General features: G+C 38.2%; 2 protein-coding genes and 3 long non-coding RNA genes across 6 annotated transcripts in view; 3 read left to right on the forward strand and 2 right to left on the reverse strand.

The window, feature by feature from the left end:
• The window catches only part of pdgfra (platelet-derived growth factor receptor, alpha polypeptide), a 104,604-nt gene that overhangs the window by 36,629 nt on the left and 43,091 nt on the right, over positions 1 to 24,884 (reverse strand). The window contains 3 exon segments of one of the 2 annotated variants that reach the window (NM_131459.3): positions 58 to 318; positions 2,455 to 2,533; positions 5,286 to 5,496. In NM_131459.3, coding sequence (NP_571534.2) covers positions 58 to 318; positions 2,455 to 2,512 — 319 coding nt within the window. In that variant the 5' untranslated portion in view covers positions 2,513 to 2,533; positions 5,286 to 5,496. 2 annotated transcript variants of the gene reach the window in all.
• Positions 5,656 to 24,884, forward strand: part of LOC141379564 (uncharacterized) — a 54,796-nt gene continuing 35,567 nt past the window's right edge. Inside the window, exons 1-2 of the long non-coding RNA XR_015518364.1 lie at positions 5,656 to 5,856; positions 6,433 to 6,533. This is a non-coding gene — a long non-coding RNA (uncharacterized LOC141379564). The remainder of the gene's footprint in view (positions 5,857 to 6,432; positions 6,534 to 24,884) is intronic.
• Positions 7,211 to 10,183, forward strand: LOC147839151 (uncharacterized). Its single transcript, XR_015518363.1, has 6 exons — positions 7,211 to 7,448; positions 7,767 to 7,873; positions 8,831 to 8,957; positions 9,132 to 9,217; positions 9,519 to 9,561; positions 9,659 to 10,183. It is a non-coding gene; the product is annotated as an uncharacterized LOC147839151 (long non-coding RNA).
• Positions 15,351 to 16,917, reverse strand: gsx2 (GS homeobox 2). The gene is given in 2 exon segments (NM_001025512.2): positions 15,351 to 16,140; positions 16,433 to 16,917. Coding segments are annotated over 2 exon segments (729 nt in total). The 5' UTR covers positions 16,821 to 16,917; the 3' UTR covers positions 15,351 to 15,799.
• On the forward strand, positions 17,045 to 24,596 carry LOC147839152 (uncharacterized). The gene is made up of 3 exons (XR_015518365.1): positions 17,045 to 17,853; positions 19,377 to 21,301; positions 22,825 to 24,596. It is a non-coding gene; the product is annotated as an uncharacterized LOC147839152 (long non-coding RNA).

Genomic DNA, 24,884 nt, shown 5'->3' on the forward strand with positions numbered 1-24,884 from the left:
ATCATTTTACAATTGCATAACGCACAAATTCATTTTAATATCTGAGCACTAATGTACCTTGAACAAAAATGTAGATATCAGTTTCAGTTTCAGAATGATCCTCATGCTGGCAGGTGTAGAAACGAGTGTTAGAGGCCACCGCATCAGTGATCATTAAAGTACTGTAGTTAAATCCAGAATGAACTTTGATGTTGAACGGTAATGGTTCGACCCAAGTTACTCTCCTCATTCCAAAGCAAGTGATGTTAAAGTCAGAATGTGGTGTCAGCATGAATTCCTCTTGCTCTTTATCCGTAACTAGCCATGGCTTCGAGACATCTGCAAGGAGATATTTAATGTATTCATTTCATTACTGTGTTATAAGAAAAGTGGTGAAATTGATAACTATTTTGGTATATTTTAAAAAAATATATATATAAAATAAATATTCTGATTCCCCAATCCTACCCAAAGCCTAAACCCAACTTGTACCTTACAAGTTGGGTTTAAACTTTGGGTAGGATTGGGGAAGCAGAATAAGATCATCCTTTACAACTAATGAACAGTTATTACCTCACTATAGGCAGGTAATAAGCAGTTAATGGCATAAATGGTGACTTAAACTAAAGTTGTGAACTAAAGTGTAACAGAAAGTTCCACTAGTAAAACCGGCAGCTAGCTCTCTGCAACTCTCACATGGTCCCCCACTGTAGCTAAGCAGGGCTGCGCCCGGTCAGTACCTGGATGGGAAACCACATAGGAAAGCTAGGTTGCAGCCAGAAATGATGTTAGTGAGGCCAGCAGGGGGCACCCAACCTGCGGTCTGTGTGGATCCTTACGCCCCAGTATAGTGACGGGGACTTTATAATGTTCAGTGAGCGCCGTCTTTCAAATAAGACGTTAAACTGAGGTTCTGACTCATTAAAAATCCCAGGATGTCCTTTGAAAAAGAGTAGGGGTTTCACCCTGACATCCAGACCAAATTTGCCCACTGGTCTTTGTCCATCATGGCCTCCCAACCCTCCCCATATCATATCACTCTGTCTCCTACCCATCAATCAGCTGGTGAGTGGTGTGCGGTCTGGCGCAAAACGGCTGCCGTCGCATCATCCTGCTGAATGCTGCACACTGGTGGTGGATGAGGAGATCCACCACCCCAACCCCCCCCCCCCCCCCCCCTTCCTTTTTTTGTGAAAAGCAATTTGAGTGCCCAGAAAAGCACTACATAAATGATACATGTAGGAATTAATATTAATAATATTTTTTATTAATAGATTTTAAAAAGGAATACAAAATCTAATCTAACCAGCAAAACAGTACTAGTATTAAGAATATTGATTTGTAAATCAAACAAACGACATTGCATACATTTAGTAACTTGCTAATTAGTTTGTTACTCACATTCAACACCAAACAAAAAGCACATACAGTTAACTGAAACTAACTCATTAACATAATTTGATTTGGAACTCATATTAATAACCATAATAACTGACTGGTTAGTCTGTAACTTTTAACTAACTAAGCAACTATATAACTGACTAACTAACCAATTTAAATTTTTTAATTCACTTTAATCAGGGGCGGATTTAACCGCAATAAGCAAGAAAATTGGCCGCTTGGGGCCCCAAGAAATCTGAGGGGCCCCCAATAAATATCTAAAACTTCTAAACTTAAAAAAAAAACTCCTTGTTGCCTTAATTTTTTAAGTTACATCAAATTAACCTTGTGAGTCCATTGAACTTACAATATGCTAAACTGACTTAAAACAGCTTGCGTAACTTATAAAATTAAGTTAGAACATGATTAAATTAGATTAATAAGTTACAATGACATAAAAACAGTGTTAATAATGTTGTCATGACTAATTGATCATATAATTTTTCACAATGGATAAATCATATATATAAATCATATTTCCTATTGTAAAGGTCTAACAAATACAATTTTAACATAATTATTACATCAGTGGAAGTGTGACACCCCTCCACACATCCAATCATGGAGCAGTACAGCAATCAAATCAGCAAGAGAGTTAGTTTCAGAAACAAAAGAGTATTTATTATTTTTAGCTGGGTTTTAAGTAAACAAATAATTTTAAATGTAGAGATTGCATTAAGATACAAGCAAAATAAAAATCAATTACTTAATAAAAATGCAAAAGGTGCATACTAGAATTGCTTGGGACCCCATGGCTGTAAATGCGTAGGGCCCCCAAATAACTAAATCTGCCCCTGACCTTAATAATAAAACCCATGAGCATTTCTTAAATGTTTTAACTAACTAATAAGTCTGGTCTCTTTTAACAACATTTTTTTTTTTTTAGAGTGAACTATCCCTTTAATGTCCAAATACACGCTAATTACACAAGCTCTATAACTAACTGGTTAGTTTGAATTTAACATTGACAACCAAACACACAAAATTTAAATAAAGTAAAACAAACTTTTTAATAGATTTTTCCCTTCCACATACCTGAAAACACCCCTAGTAAGACAATCCCAAAAACGAGATGTGTCTTCAGGAATCCCATGGTCACTTAGATTGTGCTCAGCTGAAAGAAGAAAAAGAGGTAACCATTTAAAAACCATAAAGAAAATATGAAACTCAGATTTTAAAAAACGACAAAGAAACTAAATAATGTAAAATTTAAGTTCAAACTATTTTTGTGTAAGCTCTGGGTTGTACAAAACACAGTGGAATGAACCGCTAACTTATCCAGCATGTTTTACAGAGTGGATGCCCTTCCAGCTGCAACCCAGTACAGGGAAACATCCATACACACATATACACTACGGCTGGTTTATTTTATTCAATTCACCTATAGCGCATGTAAATTGGACTGTGGGGGAGCACCCTGAGGAAACCCATGCGAACACGGGGAGAACATGCAAACTCCATGCAGAAACGGCAACTGACACAGTTGGGACTCCAACCACCAACCTTCTTGCTGTGAGGCGACAGTTCTAACCACTGAGCCACCGTGTCGCTCACAATTTGACTGATTTAATACAAAAAAAATGAAGTTTTCCAAAGCACGTTACACTATATAGACACAACAACAAATGACGTTGTACTGTATTGATCTCTTACTCAATGTAAATGATGAAGTTCTGTGCAGAAACAGCTCAGGTAGCATGAAGAGATCTTTGAATCATCGGCAGCAGAAAGTTTTGGAAAGGTTCAGTGCCAAGACATAAAAGGTCTTTAAAGAGTCTGGACGCTGTTCAGTCTGTTAACGGACGCCAGACTTTTTTTCAACTTAGCACAGTCAGCTTTATTTGACCACCAGGTGGAGACACAGTACACATTTTCCCCAAGCGAGTACAAGCAGCAGTTTCGGCTGTTCCAAATTCTTCCTTTTCTCTTTCTTTTTAAAAGTGTTTTACCCTATATAGGAAAAAATACGCCTTTCAAATTTTGTTTGACACTTATAATATTTAATATCAGGATTAAGATTGTGCATACCCTTAATGCGACTTCGAGCGCGCACAATGAGGTGACGGTTTATTGGTTATTTTTTCTCCATCTAAATTATTCTGTTGCACAATTAAATTTGATCGTCTGAATTTAAAGCATATATTCTAACTTAGACTAACGTGGACAAATACCGATTACATTGATGTAACAGAACTTTTGGATTTAGTTTTCCTGTGATTTCAAAAGTCCAGTCACTGGTTTAAGCGCTTGTTTCTAATCAGACATTCCGCGCGCGCGTGTTTTATCTCTGTCTGATGCTCGGACCCCTGGGTTCCATCAGCGCTCCAGCAGACAGTCAATGCCAATCAGTCTGAAGTGGTTAGCTCTGCAAAAACTCAGTTATATCCGGATGAAATGTTATATTTATTAAAATGTAGTTTTCTGTAAATTTGTTTAAAACTATTTAAAAACTGAGCAAATATTTTAGATCCATTTAGTTTCAAATAAAAAAAAAAACGGTTCAGCAGTTTTTCAAAGTGAAGGGGAAAAAGCTCAAAGCAAAGGGGGGAAACAGTTTTACAGCCCAGCGAAGTTGCCGTTTGCTCGTGTCATCCCTCTCAAGCCAGTTATCCTTGGTGAATCCGGGGGTGTCGAGTAAGACTGTAATTAGTCGACCCCTTTCTGTGCGGAGTCCATCGGATTGCCGTGGGAATCCTTTGTGTAATGGCAGACTGGTGCGCGTTTGGTACCGCTCATCTGCCTAGCCAGCGGTGTCGGGAGCGTCCGCACATATTCGGCGCGCACCCCCCACCGCAAGGCGCCCACACACGCACACATAGATGCGCAACTGGCTGCCAAACACAACCCATCCGCTGTGCTTGACACTTTTGGGCAACAGCTGAGCGAGGGGTGCCGTCCAGCACCTGGTTAGTTCACGCGTAAAAGCGATTTCCATGAGAATAAAAGAAAGCGGTGTAAAATGAGGAGACGTACATAAGTCCAGTATAAAAGCAGGAAGGGGCGAAAAAATAATGATTAAACATTTTCCAGTCTTATTACAATAACCGCCAAGCAACACAGTCTCATCAGTCCTTGGTAAATACTACAAAAAATTGCATTAAGTTAATCCAGATGTGAGAGAAGTTTCCCATTCATGCAGCTTCATCATCATCGGCTCGGGCTTCAGCGCAGAACGCGGCAAATAAGTTTGCCAAACTTTCCTTCTTCTTCTCCATCGCTATTTGCAATACATAAATATCCTTTCAGAAGACTACTAATCCATTAAGTGGTATTCCAGTATAGAAATTGTCATCCGATTAATATTTTAAGGCACAAAGAAGTCTCCAATTCCAGTCAGAAATGTGTTTGCCATTAGATGCCAGCGGAGCGCCTCTCCACGGGCTGAGACACCCCCAGCTGCGCGCCTGCGGCTCCAACTGAGATCCAGCACAACCAGGCTTTAACTTTACGGGATAACGCTGTTCCTTGGAGGGGATGTAATCCTGCTCGATGCAAAAGTGTCCAGAATAAAAAGAAAAATCTTTTCTTTTTTAGGTAAAAAAAATGTACGTGTCCATTGTGAGCATTGATGGGAAAAATACTTGAACATGATTATTTATAAGTAAAAACCTTTTTAATCAAATCGAATGTTTTTATTTATTTATTTATTTGCATGCATGTTTAATTTATCTTTACTGGTCGTTTCAGAGATGGAGAAAACTAATTAATAAAAACCTCAACTGTTAAAAAAAGAAATCAAGAACACATTTAATTAGTCTAATCCTGAGTAAGTGCAATTATGTTCAGAGGTTCAACCGTTTTCGAGGGAACTTTGCATGAACGAAAATACAAAAGAAACTAATTAAACTAATTGAAACATACAATACCTTTTTAATCCCTTTTGGTTGTTCCCTTTGATAAAAAAGAACAGCCAAAATGAATGGCAAAGCTCTTGTAAAATACTTTAATAAGCCCAAGGGTCCTCAGTTGTAAAGCAGTAGTAATCCTTTCCCTTGTGCTGCGCTCCTCCGTCCTGCTCCACGGCCACTCACACAAATGCGCCTCTGCAACAGCAACCTGTAATTGATTCAATGCTACAGTCCATCCTTCCCAGAGAACTAATCATCTGGCTCAAAGTAAATAACTCTCAGGAAACTGCCCCTCCTCTCTCTCCCTCTGCCCCAGGCGTCTTTTCAAAATAAGAGTCCGTGTTTTCACACTGCGGCTCCGAAGAGGAGTCAGATTTCTCCGTGCTCTGCAGTTCTGAAGGAGGTGCATGAAAAGAGGTTGAGCGGGGAAGAAAAGGACCATATGTTTTTGTAAAGTCTAAGAGGGGCCCTTTTGGAATAAAGGGATCTTTTTGCGGGGACAATGAAGTCAAGTGACCCATTAAAAGTGTTTTTATACAGGCTTAGGTAGGAAAGAAATCAAAGAATTGGGAATGCACAATTACATTCGGTAACTAGATTAACCTTGTCATCACGCTCCATTCTTCACGCTCAGCTTTTAGATGATTGTGCTTTTCAGTGCTTCATGCTGCTGCTGCTGCAGTTTTGCGCATTGTTTTGTGGATCTTGATTTAAAATTACCACACTTGTATTGTGTGGTTTCTGACTTTGGAATGCACGCAAGATGGCACACTAAATAGGCTTTGTGATTAAATTATGTGATTATGAGATAATAATGGATAGTATGGTTAATAATGCTAATAATTTAGCGTCGAGTACAGTGTGTTTCTGAAATAGCTCATTCAGCAGAAAAAAATTGGGGGTCCATCAAAGGCGCACGCGTATTTACGCAGGGGGCGCTCTAACACAAGAAACACATTTAGTGGTTCTCGTTTTAATCTCTCTCTCTCTCTCTCTCTCTCTCTCTCTCTCTCTCTCTCTCTCTAATTTATTACAGCGTAGTTTTGAATAAATAACATCAAAGACATATGCTATATAATTTGTATTCGATATCTGAAAGTTTAGTCAAACTCTTACTAACAACAACATCTTTTTCTGTTTTCTTTCCCTTTGGCTTTTTTTTAAGACATGGCAGGCTGCAGATAATGGCTCATTATGAATTAGTACCTTACGCGACGCAGCACACGGTGATTTGCAGCTCTGTGCAGATGAGTGAGCCGGCATGAAGCCCCGGGGCAAGCTTGGCCCCCTCTAGCCCTCGCTGCTCTTCCTGCAGCCGGTTCGGAGGAGCCCTCCAGCCTTGCAGCTCACCCTCGCAGAGAAACACACATCTCCAGTTGCTCAGCACAATTATTTCCACATGTTCGTGCCGCCCGGTCGCTCAAAAGAACAGAGTCCCTTGTTCTGGAAACAAAAGACTCTAATCTCTGAGACTAAAACTGAAGCATTCAGAAATAGCGGCGATCGGTGCTTAGTTTGGAATCCGTTAAATGCACTGAAATGAGCAAAAGCAAAAATTTGCTGCCAATAAGCACAATTCCACAGGTATAATTAAACCGCTGTTGTATGTTGTTTTCATGGTTTCTGCATAACTGTTTCCAAAAGTTATATACCAAAAAGATGCTGAGCGAGCTAAAGTATCCAGAAAGGAACTTTTCAATTCACATCTTAAAATGCAATTAATTACTCTAATTAAACTAATTAATTTAAAAAAAACTTTAATAGCCCATAATTAAATATGGGCCTTTAGTATTTTTTTTTAGTATAAATGAAATCTCCAGCTTAAACTGTCATAAATTTAACATTTTATTGTTATTATCATTATTATTATTATCATCATCATCATCATTATATATATATATATATATATATATATATATATATATATATATACACAGCAAATTGATCAGAGTTAAATTCTCGGTGTTGAAGCATTACAGAGTAAAGTGTTGACATTAAAGAGTTAGATTTTGATAAATGAATATAATAAGAGTTAGAATTGATTTTATTCAGTGCGAAATCAGGGAGTTATCTTTTCAACACTTGGTGGTGTTATTTCCAACATCCGGGAATTCATGCAGCCCCAGTCACTGAAGAATTTTCCAGACGCCATTTTCCATCTGAGGTTTAGAACAGCAACTGGTGAGTCAAACTACCTAAATGTTGGTATTTTACTGGCTTTCTTTAAGGAAATACAGTTGTAAACATATTGTTAAGTTAATAACTTTAGAATGGAGTGACAATTTTAATCTTCTGCGGTTCATTCATGGTCGTTTGTGTATCTAGCTTAACTGCATTACTATTCACTTCTTTTTAAGAATGTTTTTATATATGCTCACGCATATAGTGCATAAAAACATCAAATGTACATGTTCAACACATTTCTGTCACGCTTAATGCCATTTTGTGCGTTGTTACCCATCTGTAAAATAAAATCGACACTTCTCCTTTAATTCCAAGCAAACTAGCGAGGGAATCCCCGGAGCAGCCTAGCCTACTCTGCCCGGATGCTAACAGCAACACAGGACGGTTTCCAAAAGCTCAGGAGAGTTTCTAAAACATATCTGGTGAGTAAATGAACATATGCTTACTTTTAAAAGTCTTATTCCTGACTAAAACAGATTGTTTGTTATTCGTGTACGTTAATTTGGTTATTTTAAACACCGCGGCCCCTTTAAACTGGTTCATTCGTGGCCGTCCATATACCGTTAGTTCATAGACTCGCGTGATAACGTACGCTTGAATTATATTAAGTGTTGACAACCATTAAAGTCGGAATGTTAACATTAATGTCTTTAAATGACCGCGTTTGCACTTTCTCAGACATTTAACGTTACAGAAGTCTCCCGGAAGTTGCGGGACTAACGTTAACGTTATCCCGCAAATGCACAGAGACTCCCAGATGCCCAAGTAGATGCCCGCAAATGAATGATAATCTCCCGGAAATCGCGCGTCTCCCGCCCGGTCATTAAACACTTTGCACACCCCTCTCCACCGCATCCCTCCCAGCTCTTCAGGTACGTCGCGCGTCACCCCCACCGCTCTTCAGGTACGTCGCGCGCAATTCACCCCATTGCTCTTCTGGTACTCATCTCTCCCGCTACCTCCCGCAAATCTACTCTGTATCCCCCGAAAATGACTTTTCCCAACTCGGGATGTCTGACGTTAGTTAGTTTGGCTATTTATGTAGCCAGGAACATCTTAGTCAAGCTTTTTCTCCCGCATGATAGTGCTTAAAACTATAGGCTAAACTTAGCATGTACTGTACACAACATTTCCGTTTTATTTAAGACAATTTAGTGCGTTGTAAACAGCCACCTGTCTGTAAAATTAATCAACTGATTCATATTTGAGCAGCCTAATGATGATACAGGTTTGATTTGTAGATTTATTATCAATAATCAACATCTGAATCAAAAGATATCTGAAAAAGTGTGAGGCATACTTTGTGATGTTTATCTCTCTTTTTTATCTGAAGGTTATGCATATGTGTTAGATACAAATTTTTTGTTGTTTTTTAACAGCCACAGTTCTCTATACGATAACACAAGACCCTGTGACGGTGGCTGATTAGAGACGGATGGTGTATTTCCAGAGTTGGTGAAATGACCAAGCACACCTTCTTGGTCATATGTGGTAATAATAATGAAGGTATGTTTGATAAAGTTCTGTATTTGTTTCACAAGCTGAGAGGGTATTAGAGCATTAAAGAATAACGAATGACATGAAGGTGATGAGTTTTGTATTGTGGGTGAACTATTACTTAAATAATGTTTTGCTCTTTGCTTTGCACCTTTTCTTCTTCTGCTTATCCTAATATTTTAGATTATATTTGGACCTGAAACATCTGCTAGACTCCAGTAAAGGTGGCGTCAATACTGAACCTGAAAGGGCCTAACAAGTTGAATCTGGTAAAGAAATACGCACGCACACACACACACACGCACGCACACGCTTACCGAAAACTGTAAAGTTTATGAATATCTTTTACACTGTGGCCAATATTTTGGGGAAGTCAGCATCACTAAATGATATAAAAGATTTTAAGCTCCTCTAAATTTTGCTCCAAGTGTTGTGGTAAATTCAGGATTCTGGACAGACAGCTGCCTGTTTTTCCAGTTCTAGTCATAGTGGTTAACCTAATTGTTTTTGGAGATCCAACAGTGATGTATGTGTTTTTTCTACTTTTCCATATCCTGTCACCTCAACCAGCTGGGAGAGTCAAGTTGTGGATCATCATGAAGATTTTCAAAAGGTGAGTTTAGATTTCTTGAATGTTTTATTTACTTTAAATGTTCTTTTAAATATATCATAGAATTTGATTGCTATTTGTTTTCAAACATTTATCTTAGTCATGCTGGAGTCTTGAAGAGTTCTTAGAAGAGCATCACCCTATATCCGTGTATCAGGAACCACCAGACGAGCGATCAGCAGCTACTACATCATCATGGATAAAAAGGTCATCCTGTGGCTGGGAAGCACATCTTTCACAGGACATGCTTGATGAGATTTCCTAGCTCCAGTTTGTTTTCACACAAGTTTACAGCATTTATACCTTCATTTAAACTGCTGTGTGTTGATATGGAGGACCAAGGAAACACCAAAAGTGAAAGATTTGCACGCCAAGTTGTTTAAAATGTAATTTCAGAAGAAAACTATGAGTGACGCTATATTGAACTTTTAAATTGCTCAGATGAAACATCAAGTTTGGACCAAAGGACTGAAACAGCCTTTTTGAGCACTGGTCATACATATTTTGTTGATACTGTCTGTACTAATAAAACATTTAAAGCATATTTGACATTGTTGCATTTTAAAAACTGAATGAATTGTTGAAGTGGTGAATGTTTTCAAATAAAAAGTTTTTTCTTTTGTAATTTACAGTCTATTTGACCTTTTTACCATATTTACACTCAAGAGAGTTGAATAAAATAACAATATATTACACCAGGCGGTGTTAAATATAGTTACATTTTTTAACTCTGCCCAGAGTTAAAATTAACCCTTACTTCGGTGTCAATGTGCCAACCCTTTTGAAAGTGTTGATTTAACTCTGTTTTGAGTGGACCCAATGAGACACTTTCAAATTGTTGAAATTAACACCCATAGAGTTGTTTTGGGTCCCCATATTTTGCTGTGTATATATATATATATATATATATATATATATATATATATATATATATATATATGTGTGTATATATGGGTAATATGATTTTTCCTTCCAAAGTATGCTTTACTGTAAAGTAAAAATCAAAGCCATAAATATAAAGTTGTGTTTCAAATTAGAGGTTATGTTTACTTTAGGCGCAGTACCGAACATTACCGCTAGATCAATACATAGTTTCTGATTCGTTTCCAATGCGGTGATTTTTGACAGCGATTCTGAAACTGTTTGGTAAGATACAAGCTGTCAGTTAAAGCAGCTACATCGTCTAACCACTCTTATAAAGTCGTTAACAACATTATAAGTAGCTTGTTATTAGATATAAACTACTTTTTCCTTCATATAAAAACGATTTTTCTCATGTTAAACAGAGTGTAGAAGCAGAAGAATTTGGTGCTAGTGGTTTATGGAAGCTATTTTTATTTATTTATTTATTTATTTATTTATTTGTTTGTTTGTTTGTTTGTTTGTTTGTTTGTTTATTTAAAGCACCAAACCAATATGTTGTTAAGTATTCCACATTCGGTCATGATGTGTCTGTTTGATCGGAACTCAGCTGAGAAAAATGTCCAGTATGCGCGAGCGGGCGGGAGAATGCGAGTCAGCTTCGGGACACCAGTACTTCAGTTGACTCGACCTCCTTTTAGTTTGACTGACGCCAAGACGAATAAATCACTTTTACAGGCATATGCTCACACAGAGAGAGACATTTCTGATGTTTCGACGGAGGGTCCTTTTTAAAGAAGGAAAAGCTGTTTACCTACATCTACAGGGAACTATTACCACATGGTGGCGTATATGTCCGTTCCTTCTCTGGGAGACCCTGCATTCATCTCTCTCCTGTTGGTTATTCAAGTCCATTCACTAAAAGACAATCAAAGAGAGAGAGAGAGAGAGAGAGAGGGGGGGGGGGGGGGGTTAAAAAGCCCTATGGGGATAATATAAACGGTATCGAAGAACAAACCACATCAAAACAAATGGCTTTAACTTTATTAGCAACAAGATAACTGCAAAAAAAAAAAAAAAAAAGACTAGCAAGCGTAGATTTAACTCCTCCTTTGATGTTCTTTTGGGATTACATTGGTTCAGGTTGGCCTAAGTAAATTGGACTATTCATTTCAATTTTAAGATTATTCATATGTATGTGTCTTCTTTTTACAAACTGTAATATTCTGGGTACAGTATTGTCAACTGTGTACAATAACGCAAGTTCATTTTTAGTTCATATATGAAACAGATAGATTGTGAGGATGTGTGTGAGAGAATGAAATAGCTATTCAATAAAGAGACTCACATTCTGCTTTGGATATGTTATCGCATTCCCACTGACAAAACAAATGAAAAATTCAGTTAATTGACTCAGGTTAACAATTTATAATCTTAATAATTATAAATCTTAATAGTTATAAATCGTATTGATTTATTTTATTTTAATTTTTGATAACTGAAAATTGCATTACTGGTTTTGATAAAGAACAACATGCTTTAAAAGATCATGTGAAAATCCGCTGGCAGTGAATTTTAGACAGGATTATTTTTAATAGTCAGTATTATCCAGAATTGATCAAACAAAAGTTAGAAACTCTGACTCCTAAATTTAAAGCCTGTGTCTTTCCCTGTTCATTGGTTTAAAATGAGAAGCAGTGGAGTCAGACTGTTTGATTGGTCAGATGTCAATGGACTCTGACGCGCTGCTTTCACACACGCGCTGTCCAGCGTGCTGAAGCTCACAAGTTTTTTCTATAGCGGCTATATATAAGTGGGCGTAGAGCCGGGGTGGAGGCGCTGCTGCTCTGCTCTCTCAGGAAATGCATCATAATGAATAAAAGTTGACCTTGAACAAAAACAGTCGGCAGAGGCGTTTAGCAGAGGGGGTGTAAAATGTTAAGAGTGACACGATGTTTTCGGTGAGTTTTTGTTGCATCTTAAATGTCAAAGCAAAAGTGAAGTAACCATTTCAAACCTGAATGATCAAATTACTGGGTTCTAAAAGAGCACAGTCATGTTATTTTGGGTCCATATAATAACTTCCATGTTTTGCCCCTGATTTTTATGCTGATTTAATTTATCTCCTAAAAGGGTTCATATCCTTTACACTGAGAGAACCATAACTTCAGTTCCTGTTTGTTTACAATGGCTACATAAAACCTGGTTTGCATGGTCATTATGATTTGTTAATGGTAACCAAATGTCGTTTTATTCATGGGTCCTGAAACCAAACAATGTGGATGTCGCAGCAATCAGTCGATGAACTAAAAATGAACTTGCGTTATTGTACACAGTTAACAATACTGTACCCAGAATATTACAGTTTGTAAAAAGAAGACACATACATATGAATAATCTTAAAATTGAAATGAATAGTCCAATTTACTTAGGCCAACCTGAACTAAAGTAATCCCAAAGAACATCAAAGGAGGAGTTAAATCTACGCTTCCTAGTCTGTTATGATATTTTTTGTTTCTTCCTTTTTAATATTGCTTTAACTCTTGGAAACTACAAGTCCACTTATAGCAGACCCTATAGTTCAGGGACAAGTTGGCCAACGTAATGAATAATATTCTTTCTTCTAAAATAAAATATAATCATATATTATCTCATTCAGAGCTGACTTTTTTTTTTTTTTACAACGTCTATACATCCTAATCCAGCAAAGCCTCTAAGCACACTTGATAATATAGTGGGCACGCTCAGGAGCGCAACAATGGGACGCCTTAAAGAGGAGCTGACAAGTCTCAGAAAGGGCCCATTCTAGAGAGCGCCACAAAAGCGCTCAGGACATATTGTGTGATGACCGAGTTCCCACTAAATTAAGTCACCATGGACAGCACTGATGGGACACGTGTCTAGAATTCCCAGTCCCATCATCTTTGAAACAATCGGTTTTGGACGGGAAGCCCAAACGATGTCCTCGAGCTCAAACGATGCTGAAAAAGCCCGAAGAGAGTGTCACGTCAACTTTGCAGCATTAGAGAAACGGTTTTCGCGACTGAGGACAAAACAGGTTTGGGAGGCATTCATTGCCCGAGTGCCCCACTTCTCTCAAGGCGAAAGCAGCTGCAAGCGCCCAAAAGGGGCTTCTATTAATTGCTCTTTGTCATGCGTAATTGCCCATTTTGCGACAGCGAGTATACTTTAAAAGCGGAGCTGTACTTTGTTTCCATTTAATATTTGGTTTAAGGATCGGATTATCTAATATAGAATACCTGCTACTCAACTTGGCTACAAAAGCAGTACAAGCGATGATAAATGCCATGACATCAGTTGAATTACCTTGCCTTACAATACAATTAGCCAACTGAACGAAAATAAAAAATAAAAATACAACGAAAACAAGCACCTACCAAAATAAATAAATGGATTTTTTTCAAGATCTATTTTACATATTAATTTTACTTTCATTTTGAATCAGCTTAAATGAACTTTGCAGTTTTAAAGTTCCAAACTTCAAAATTGAATAGAATATTAATAAAGTAACAAGTGACAAGTGTCCGGGGTCAGCCGTGTCATGTTTGAAAAACGGGAGTCAGTCCTAAAACGGCTGCAAACTCTTTTGTCGGAGGCTCTTTCTCTCTCGCACCTGCGAGGGGTGAAGTCTAATTCGATTAATAAGAAATTCAATATATATTCATTAGGTGCCTTCCCTCGATAATATATGATCATGAAGCGAGACGTGAAAGGAGGCCATTTATTCCCCCTCTGAAAGGACCTGCGTGGGACCAAAATTTCACCTGCTTCCCCTCTCAATTAGGAATGTATCCCAAACTCTGACGGAACACGAGTTAAATTAAGCGTTCGCTAATTTCCTATCACCCCTCCTACGTAATCCCTCAATTTTCAGCATGCCCCCTCAATTTGGCCCAAGTTGAAAGGTTCAAATAGTGCCTAATGAAACAGTGACTAAATCGTTTTCTCGCGCGCGGAGAAACCCTGTAGACGTCTCGTGAAAGGCCTTGAGCTCGCCGCCGTCGGGGGTCCGCCGGCTAAATGCAAGTTCCTGGCAGGACAATCTAACCTGTCAAAGCCTTTGGCCAGCTCTGCGTAGCTTTTTTTCCTCGCTCGTATTGAGGGAATTGCTACATAAGCAACCAACGTGGGACAAAAAACTGCAATTAAACTCCTTTCGGATTAACTTAACAGGGGTACAACCGTCTCTTGAAAAGCGCACACAGAATAGATGTATAATTGACTATCACCTGGCCCGTGAGATACAAATTCTCTCCTATAGGCCTTTTGTGGCCTACTAGGGGATATATGAGAAAAACACTGAAAATTAATTAAAAATATCACATATCATTTTTAAATTATACTATACTTAAACATCTGAAAAACATCCAGAAATTTGTCAAAACAATAACAGTAGGATTATTGTACAAGCTAACAAGTGAATCTTTCATATGATACAACTCGTGAAGCTTTTAGGGGACTATTGTATTCTCTTTGAAGAGGATTCAATGGGTCAAAAGGCTTTGTGTTGGTTTCTTAATAAAACAAAAACTTTTGAAATCTTAATACTAGTTGTCATTTGTTGCTTGAAATGCAACAAATTCATGAACTTCAATTGTCGCAGTTTGTCTCTCAAAGTTTTATTCATGTTGAATTTAAATTGTTTCCCAGTGATGGGTTGCAGCTGGAAGGGCATCCGCTGCGTAAAACATATGCTGGATAAGTTAGCGGTTCATTCCGCTGTGGCGAACCCAGATTATTAAAGGGACTAAGCCGAAAAGAAAATGGATGAATTAATTAATTAACACAAATTGATTTGGCTGAATTTAGTGTATTTATATTCACCTATTCCTTTAAAATCATAAGTGTAGAATTTAAACAGGTGTCTAAATGCAGTAAAATACTTGATAATAAATATCAGAACACATGAGTAAAGTCACAGATGTATTTTTATTTAAATAAATACAAATATACACATTTTCATTAATATGCACATAAAATTCAGATGAAAAAAAAAAATCACAGCTTCTCAGTAGTCTAGGATTAACAGTCTGCATATTTACAATATCAAACAGGAAATATTTCATCTTCTTCATGAGTCCAAAGTTTATTCTTTAAAGAACAGGGAAGACAATGAATTACCAGAATTCACTTAAAACAACCTGTAAAAAAGTATTCTGTCACAGTGAAACATTGATAAAACACACAATTGACTTGAGTGTCAGGGTAAAACAGTAGTTTGTGGGAATACAGACTAAACCTCCACACACTTTGGGTTATGGAAAGAAGACAACGTCCCATAAACTCAGTAGTTTCATCCGATCCGTTTAAAAGTGCCACGTATGGTACAAAATTGTAGTCTGTAATGTTTGTGACGCCCCTAAATAGGTGAAGTCTCCTTCTCCTCTGTGGCTGATACAGGTGACAGGGATTCTTCGTCTTCTGAGCGCGGATAATGCGAGTGGCTGCCCGAGCATTTGCATCCTGCGTGCGCGCTCCTTTGCGTACCTTTGCCTTCTTTCTTGTGCTTAACGCGTCGGTTTTGAAACCATATTTTCACTTGTTTCTCTGACAGATTCAGGTATGTGGCTATTTCGATCCTGCGTAAGCGTGAGAGGTACATGTTAGATGAGAATTCGCGCTCCAACTCGAGCAGCTGAGTGCTGGTGAAGGCTGTGCGCATCCGTTTGCCGTTCTGTATGTGGCTGCTGTCAGATGCACCTATTGAAAAGAAGAAAAAAGAAAAGTTCAATGTAAAATAAAGTGCGTAGCATACTCATCGCAAAAAAATAATATAAAATTAAATTAAACAGTTGTTTTTATTTTCTTCGTGGTACAAATGCGTAAATCTGCAATTCAATCTGTTTCACAGTAAGATAAAGTAACTGAGAGATACAGAGAGAGAAATCAATGCATAACGACTTCTAATAATTTTCTAATGCTAGATAGTAGAGTACATCATGACAAGCAGTAACAGGTGTATAAGCATGCGCGCGCGCGCGCACTCACTCACCTAGAGACAGGCAGTGATACCTCCGAGGGTCAGTGACGCTGAAGCTTGTGGGCGTGCAGACAGGCGCGTGTCCGTGTCCAGGGTGCGCTAACGCGGGGCTCTGTTGGTGTGCCATCCTCTGGCAGAACGCCGCGTCACCGGCAGTGAAGCCTTGTCCCTTGAGCAGTGGAATTCCGCCGCGGGGAGAGTGGATGTGTGAGGATACGCACAGCGGACAAACGCAAAAAGTGCCGGTCTTCCGGGACGGGCAGATGGGCGCAGTGACGCTCATCACGGCGGGAGAGTGCATGCCAATGGGGATGAGAAAGTCCTGCGCCGTGTGCTCGCTTAGAGTTGGGCGCGCGGGATCCTTGATAATCAAAGAGTCTACGTAGAAAGACCTCGACATGATTGCTCCTGTCTGAGCGAGATGCTGATGGTGTCAGTGATACCGCACTGATGGCGATGCTCCAAGAACTTGCGCAGTGCCCAGTGGTCTCAAAACTGTTCTGAAGCCCTCGGGAGCTGGCTTATGTTTGATAGTTCAACAAAAGGGTCCCTGGAGAGGGCCGGCCCAAACGTCACCCACGTGCGCTCACGGCCTAGGGGCTTTAGTACCTCTAGTGTCCCGGGACACGTGATGCCCATGCAAACCTCCAATCAAATCTTTGCCTATGCAGACTTGTTAAGCCGCGGGTTTACGCTCCTCGACAAGCACAGTGGCATAACAGCTTTGGCAAGTTCGCCTACTGAGATATCAACAATTATCCCACTATATACGAGATTAATATGTAGCTTATCAGTTGATGTAACAAGGCCAACATTTATCAATGAGCTTGGCTTTGTTGTATAAAAACTTTCGTCAGTACCCACATTATACAAATAGCAAAACAGATTATTAGTAAAACTACAGAAATTCTATAACTATAAAAGGTCTTGCTTCATCCACAATACTCCTTATACTTGTTTTCCCCAGAGCCTCCCTAACTTGACCTACATTAAGTTTAATAGGCAGTGCATAATAGAATTTATGGCAAATGTCACATAAAAAATCAGACTATTGGATAAAGTGTTGCAGAAAACCCCATTGCGATTTCATCGACTTTTAAACTTATCTACTGAGACTGTTTTTTTTTTTTTTTTGCTGCATTTGTAATAAATTTTAACATCAAAATGTTATAGTCGAATATAACTTAATATCAATCTTTCAAACGAAGTGAACATTGACGTTTTTGCGCTTAACCTCCAGACAATACATTTGTACACTAAATACTTCATAAACAGATTAACAGATCCTTAAATTAATCAATTCTTAACTATATTAGAAATATTCACGTTTCAAAAGGGGAAAATATAAAATAGGTTTACCAGTGGTGAATAACTAATGATGTAGTTTCACCAAAACAAATACTTTTAAGAACCATTAGTTTATTGTAGCAGAAGTGTCAGGGCCGGATTAACCAATGGGCCTTATGGGCAAAGGCCCAGGGGCCCGTGCGCACTAGGGGCCCCTGCGAGGGGGGAGAAAAAAAAAGACAATTTCGGAGTGTCTTTTTAGGCTAATTGCAAATAGCGCATCTAGTTGGACTAAGCTATTCAGGGTTTACGCCCATCGATGCCTGTTTGATAGAGACAAGATGAGTAAGGACCGGTGAAATAACACAGCTGCAGTGGCGCACCTTGTAAGGCACACGGCATCATCTTTTGACGCGATTAAACATAACATCGGTTCGAATCCACCATCAGTTGAACTCGTGCAACTTTTTTCCCCCCATTACATAACAGATTGGAAATATATTTATTTTTAACAGGAAAGAAACATTTTTTTTAAATAATGCAAATGTGATATAAAGTCACAAGTGTCTCGTGGGTATTTAATAATGTTTAGCCTTATTATAGGCGCCTGCCGCGCCTCCCTCTCTTCAAAAACTATATTGCTCAGACAACTGTATTTCCTCTGAGCAAAAAAATCGCGATCACATATTAATATTATTATTATATTTAAATTGCCTTTCTTTCTTTAACTAAACAGAATGCTGTTATTGGTCAAGTGCGGAAACGTTAGTTTTGTAATAACCCGCACTAAACTGAGCGGATTGTAGTGCAACGTTATATCTGTAATAGATCACAAATGAGTGGACAAGTGGATTTAGCAAACGCGAGAGAAAGAGGAGAGGAGGCATCTTTATTGAGGCATTTTCCATACACACCTTCTTTAAACAGACCCGTGATCAGGAGAATGAGGGTACAGAAGAAGACGTTAACTTTAAATGATGAGTAGCTAGCATTAACCAGGCGGAGGAGGCTAACGGCAGCGCAGCGCGGACTGGATTCATCGTGTGAGAGACAGACAGAAAGGGAGAGAGAGAGAGAGAGAGAGAAAGGCCCAGAAGAGGAGAGAGAGGGAAGAGAAGAGGTATAGTGTCTGTGATTTCGGATACTTTTAGGTTTATAATCAAGTCTTCATGACGAGAAGAGTAGAGGGAGATACATGGAAATACAGGGAGAGGAGGAGAGAGACAGTAAACCAGTGTTTGTATTATGAAAGACTCAGATTCATAGAACTCAGATTCATAGAACTGGATTGGAGAAGCATTGTGCGTTATATGCCATGGCAATAATATGCTTTATAAGTTTGTAAAAGCAATACACTAAAATACCCTTAAAAAAATATATATATATTAAAATATATTAAAAAATAATATATATATATGTGTGTATATGTAGTTTTATTAGTATTTTTATTTAATGCTTTGAAAAATAATTTAAATCTTTGCAGACTATAAATACATATGTACTATATATTATTTATTTAAATATGTGGGCAACAAATTATAGATTCATTTTATTTAAAAATTATTATATTATTCTTATTTTTTAAATTCAACTATAGGGGTGCGGCCAGGTAGGGGGCCTTACAAGATAATGTGCCCAGGGGCCCCTGAGTTCTTAATCCGGGCCTGAGAAGTGTAGACACCAGGTTTGTTTATTTATCTGTTCGTTTGTTTGAGCAGATTGATTATACAGTATGTAGAGCCACACCTTTAGTTATTGTTTAACGAACTGTTCAATAGTATGATTCCATTGGTGGTTATCATGGTTTAAATATCCATAGGTTTTGTTTTATTCGTGGTAAAACCATGCTTAATTTTTACAACGTTTTGCAGAGTATTGTTTGTACTCAAATATATTTTATAAAAAGACAAAAAAGTAGGCTGAATCCTAATATAAACTATTAAAACAGTACATTTTCAATTCAAATTCAGTGATAATCTTTGATTCACGTCTGTTTGCTAAGATCTGGAGCCGGCAATTAAAGATTTATGATTCTCAGTGGAGTCTGGGTGCTTGCAATTTGATAGCGATTAGGATTCAATTAGAAAGTGTTTATTGTGGAGGTTTTGGAGTGGATAAACAGCCAGCTATTTCAGAAATGCGTTAATCCCTCATCTTGTGACAATAATTAGCGGGTTTGATCTCTCGGCGGGTCAGCAGCGGGGTGAACTTCCACTTTCATCTGCGCGCGAACGCCTCTACCTCCAGACACTGCGCGCGGAGGCCAGTGGCGCGCGCGAGCAAGCTTTGACGAGGTTAAGTCTTGCCATAACGGTGGGTCAGGTTTTATTCTGCCTCCTGTTCTTTCGGAAGAGACTTCACCTCGTCAAATCTTGTCTGAAGATTACAGTAAAAGTAACGCTGTCAATCTGAAAGAGCTGTAGCTACTGCTTGCGTCTGTAGGCTGCAATTATCTTTGCCCAAAACCCAATTACAGGCCTGACACCTAATCTTTTTTCAGTACCATGCAAAACACAGAAAAAGGGGCTCTCGTTCGGGGCGGCTTTTATAGATGTTATGATAGAACTGAAAGACTACTAATGATAATTGAGGGCAAAGTTCAAGCGCCGTAATGACGATTTCATATCAGCGTTTAGTGCTAATATCACCAAGAAGCTTTCACAGGCACATAATTGCTAAAATCAGCGTCTTGGTCCTAAACGGGGTAGAATATGACTTTAAAATGGGCTGAATTGGGGAGGCGAAAAAACAAACACATCTGTCATTCTGTCTGTAATTGTTGTAATGGATGAAACACGGCGTATGAAACAAGAGAGAAGAGGGAGAGAGAATGACTGACAACCCATGCGGAATGATTCGCGGCGCGCGCCCATCATACCGTCCAGTCTTCAATATTTTTTTCTCTGCATAATGCTTCACGATAAAATTTCATTGTCTATTAAGTAATCCCACAAATGAGAGCCTTTATGAGTCTGTAATGAGCTCTAATTGCCACGACTAGCCAGGCCACGTGGAAGGATTTAAGACTTAAGCCGTCGGGTACTGTGCACAGAGTGTTACCTAGCCATTACTTTCATAATTCAAGGGGAAAATTAGCCCATTTAAGGGGAAAAAAATCCTTTGATTCCTTTCATTCTGCTCGGGGTGATAGGAATAGGCTACATCTTTGTCTGCTGCGTTTAAGAAAGCGAGTCTTGAAAACGGATAGTAAATTTTAAAGAGAGAGAAGACCGTGATTGAATAACGTTTATATTGCAGAGATAAAGTAAAGACATGCCCATTTTTGTTCTTTCGGTTAAACCTTATATAGAGCCTCGTTAGGCCTAAATAAAGCAGTGTTACTGGCTTTTAAGTGAGTACTGAATTGTTTGTATTAATTTACAAAAGAGTTGAGTAAAAGAAACCCATTGTCACGTGTAACCATATATGACACAAAAAACGAATAGAAAATCATGATTGATTGTCAAGAACTTCAACGAAACACAATGCAAGAAAATTAGTTTTATCATAAGTCTTTCATGACCTTTATCATGAAAAGACAATGTATTCAAAGAATTACCTCCATCACCTTATATATTCTAATATATTACCAGGGCCGGATTAACCAATGGGCCTTATGGGCACAGGCCCAGGGGCCCGTGCGCACTAGGGGCCCCTGCGAGGGGGGAGAAAAAAAAAGACAATTTCGGAGTGTCTTTTTAGGCTAATTGCAAATAGCGCATCTAGTTGGACTAAGCTATTCAGGGTTTACGCCCATCGATGCCTGTTTGATAGAGACAAGATGAGTAAGGACCGGTGAAATAACACAGCTGCAGTGGCGCACCTTGTAAGGCACACGGCATCATCTTTTGACGCGATTAAACATAACATCGGTTCGAATCCACCATCAGTTGAACTCGTGCAACTTTTTTCCCCCCATTACATAACAGATTGGAAATATATTTATTTTTAACAGGAAAGAAACATTTTTTTTAAATAATGCAAATGTGATATAAAGTCACAAGTGTCTCGTGGGTATTTAATAATGTTTAGCCTTATTATAGGCGCCTGCCGCGCCTCCCTCTCTTCAAAAACTATATTGCTCAGACAACTGTATTTCCTCTGAGCAAAAAAATCGCGATCACATATTAATATTATTATTATATTTAAATTGCCTTTCTTTCTTTAACTAAACAGAATGCTGTTATTGGTCAAGTGCGGAAACGTTAGTTTTGTAATAACCCGCACTAAACTGAGCGGATTGTAGTGCAACGTTATATCTGTAATAGATCACAAATGAGTGGACAAGTGGATTTAGCAAACGCGAGAGAAAGAGGAGAGGAGGCATCTTTATTGAGGCATTTTCCATACACACCTTCTTTAAACAGACCCGTGATCAGGAGAATGAGGGTACAGAAGAAGACGTTAACTTTAAATGATGAGTAGCTAGCATTAACCAGGCGGAGGAGGCTAACGGCAGCGCAGCGCGGACTGGATTCATCGTGTGAGAGACAGACAGAAAGGGAGAGAGAGAGAGAGAGAGAGAAAGGCCCAGAAGAGGAGAGAGAGGGAAGAGAAGAGGTATAGTGTCTGTGATTTCGGATACTTTTAGGTTTATAATCAAGTCTTCATGACGAGAAGAGTAGAGGGAGATACAGGGAAATACAGGGAGAGGAGGAGAGAGACAGTAAACCAGTGTTTGTATTATGAAAGACTCAGATTCATAGAACTCAGATTCATAGAACTGGATTGGAGAAGCATTGTGCGTTATATGCCATGGCAATAATATGCTTTATAAGTTTGTAAAAGCAATACACTAAAATACCCTTAAAAATATATATATATATTAAAATATATTAAAAAATAATATATATATATGTGTGTATATGTAGTTTTATTAGTATTTTTATTTAATGCTTTGAAAAATAATTTAAATCTTTGCAGACTATAAATACATATGTACTATATATTATTTATTTAAATATGTGGGCAACAAATTATAGATTCATTTTATTTAAAAATTATTATATTATTCTTATTTTTTAAATTCAACTATAGGGGTGCGGCCAGGTAGGGGGCCTTACAAGATAATGTGCCCAGGGGCCCCTGAGTTCTTAATCCGGGCCTGTATATTACAGGCCTCTAACATATATAAAAAGTCATCTCGGGTAAAAAAAAAAACAATTTGATGTAATTTTCTTGTATCGCTTGAACACAATACTTTTAGAAGTTGTTTTGCAGAGAGAGTGTACAGATTTGTTGTGACATTTGTGCAAAGTGGTTTCCCAATGATGTTTTTTAATACAAAATAATAACTAAATTGTTATAGAAGTTATGAATAATTCATATTTTGATATGAAATTAATAAAGACTCCATGTAAAACATCAACGAGAACGGGGCGACGTCAGGTGAGCTGTTCTGAAGTTAAGTCTTCTAAAACAATTAATCTTGTCACAAAAGGAAATTTTATTTGTATTTCTGTAGACACGTTGGGTTCACATGAAACACTCCATTAACACTTAACACCATAAATAAAAAATGCAAGTGACTTTTATTTAAATCAAATAATATGGGGGGAGCATTTTCTAGAAACGCATGGGAGAGTCAGTGTGCTATAATACTAATGGACACAAGATTTTATTAAATACATTCACATCAAATATGTGGGTATCTCCAATGTGATGTATTGGTAGAAAAATGACGTATGGTCTCACCTCCAGTGCCGTGCAATATTGCACTATAAGCGCTTCATAACTGCCGTATTGCATAAGTGTCATTAATTTGTGTCAACGCCTTCTCACAAAAGTTGCATTGTGGCGCAAGGGGCCAGCCTGCGGCCCATCCCGACTGATACAGTGGGCGATTCCCCCCATTCCCAGTAACCAAGCAACACACGGTGAATACTGAAAACTGAAAAGAAACACTCGGGTTTTCAATATAGTCTTCAATAGCAAGGGGAAAATGAACAATGATCCCGCAGACAACATAATGCGGCGCAGTGACTTTTCATTGGCAATTATCTCCTTCATCTGAATAGCAGCTGCAGGGCCTGCTCTTCATTTCATAGTTTTGGGGGCTGAGTGGGGGGCTTAAATTCAATTGCCCGTGTGTGTCAAAATCTAATTTATGTCTTAATGACGGATACGATTTTTATGAAAAGAAGCGGGAGCCACACACATAGGAATTTCAGCAGCAAACTGCAACTGTTGCGTATCCCCATCGTTTTTCTCCACAAATAAATGACAAGATGCATTTATTAGAGCGACTTAGATTGAAAGAGAAGCCGCGCAATTAGGAGAGGCCAGAAAAACAAGATAAATGCCGACAGATTCGGTGATGCTGAACTCAAGAAGATGTCCAACTAACCTCATTAAAAAGCCTCGCTTTCATCACCTTATTAGAGAGCACAACTCTTCTAAAAGCCAACAGTTCTTTCCAAACCACTAGACAAACACTCATGACTAAACCACAACAGGCCTGACGAGCGACCAAATAGCCCTTATCCCGATTGTGTTTCGCTCGACATGCTGAAATCAACGGGAATATGTAAAGTCTTAATCAAAACCCCATAGTTATATCAAAAGTATTCTTTTAAATTACAGTACATGCACTTGAGATTTCCTGTGCTGTAAATTAGGCAAACACGAGATGGTTCAAGATAAAAATGAGCAAATAATACCATTCAAATGTTTTCATGCTTTCCATAATTAAGTCCAGTCTGTTGTGAACTAACCTAAAGGGATCGTTCACCAAAAATGAAAATTTACAAGTGGTTGATAACCTTAAGGATATTTTTTCTCCTTTTGAACCCAAAAGAAGGTTTTTTTTTAAGAATATTGAAAACTGGTCACCACTCAGATCCAAAATACATGGGGAAAAACATACAGTACTATGGAAGTTACTGACTTCTAACATTTCAACAGAAGAACAAAACTCATACAGGTTTGGAACAGGTGTATATGAGTAAAAAATGACATAATTACATTTTGGAGTGAGCAACCCCTTTAATGTTTAATCTGGAATATTCTAAACTTTTAGAACGTAATTTGCCTGAGATTACAATGTAGCTGAAGAGCTCAAAACATTATAATGTTTTATACAAGCCTTAAACATTTTATATATATATATATATATATATATATATATATATATATATATATATATATATCTTTTACATGTACTAATTTCATTAACTGA

Source organism: Danio rerio, chromosome 20 (genome assembly GCF_052040795.2).
Source record: "Danio rerio strain M-AB ecotype USA chromosome 20, GRCz13ab, whole genome shotgun sequence".
NCBI lineage: Eukaryota > Metazoa > Chordata > Actinopteri > Cypriniformes > Danionidae > Danio > Danio rerio.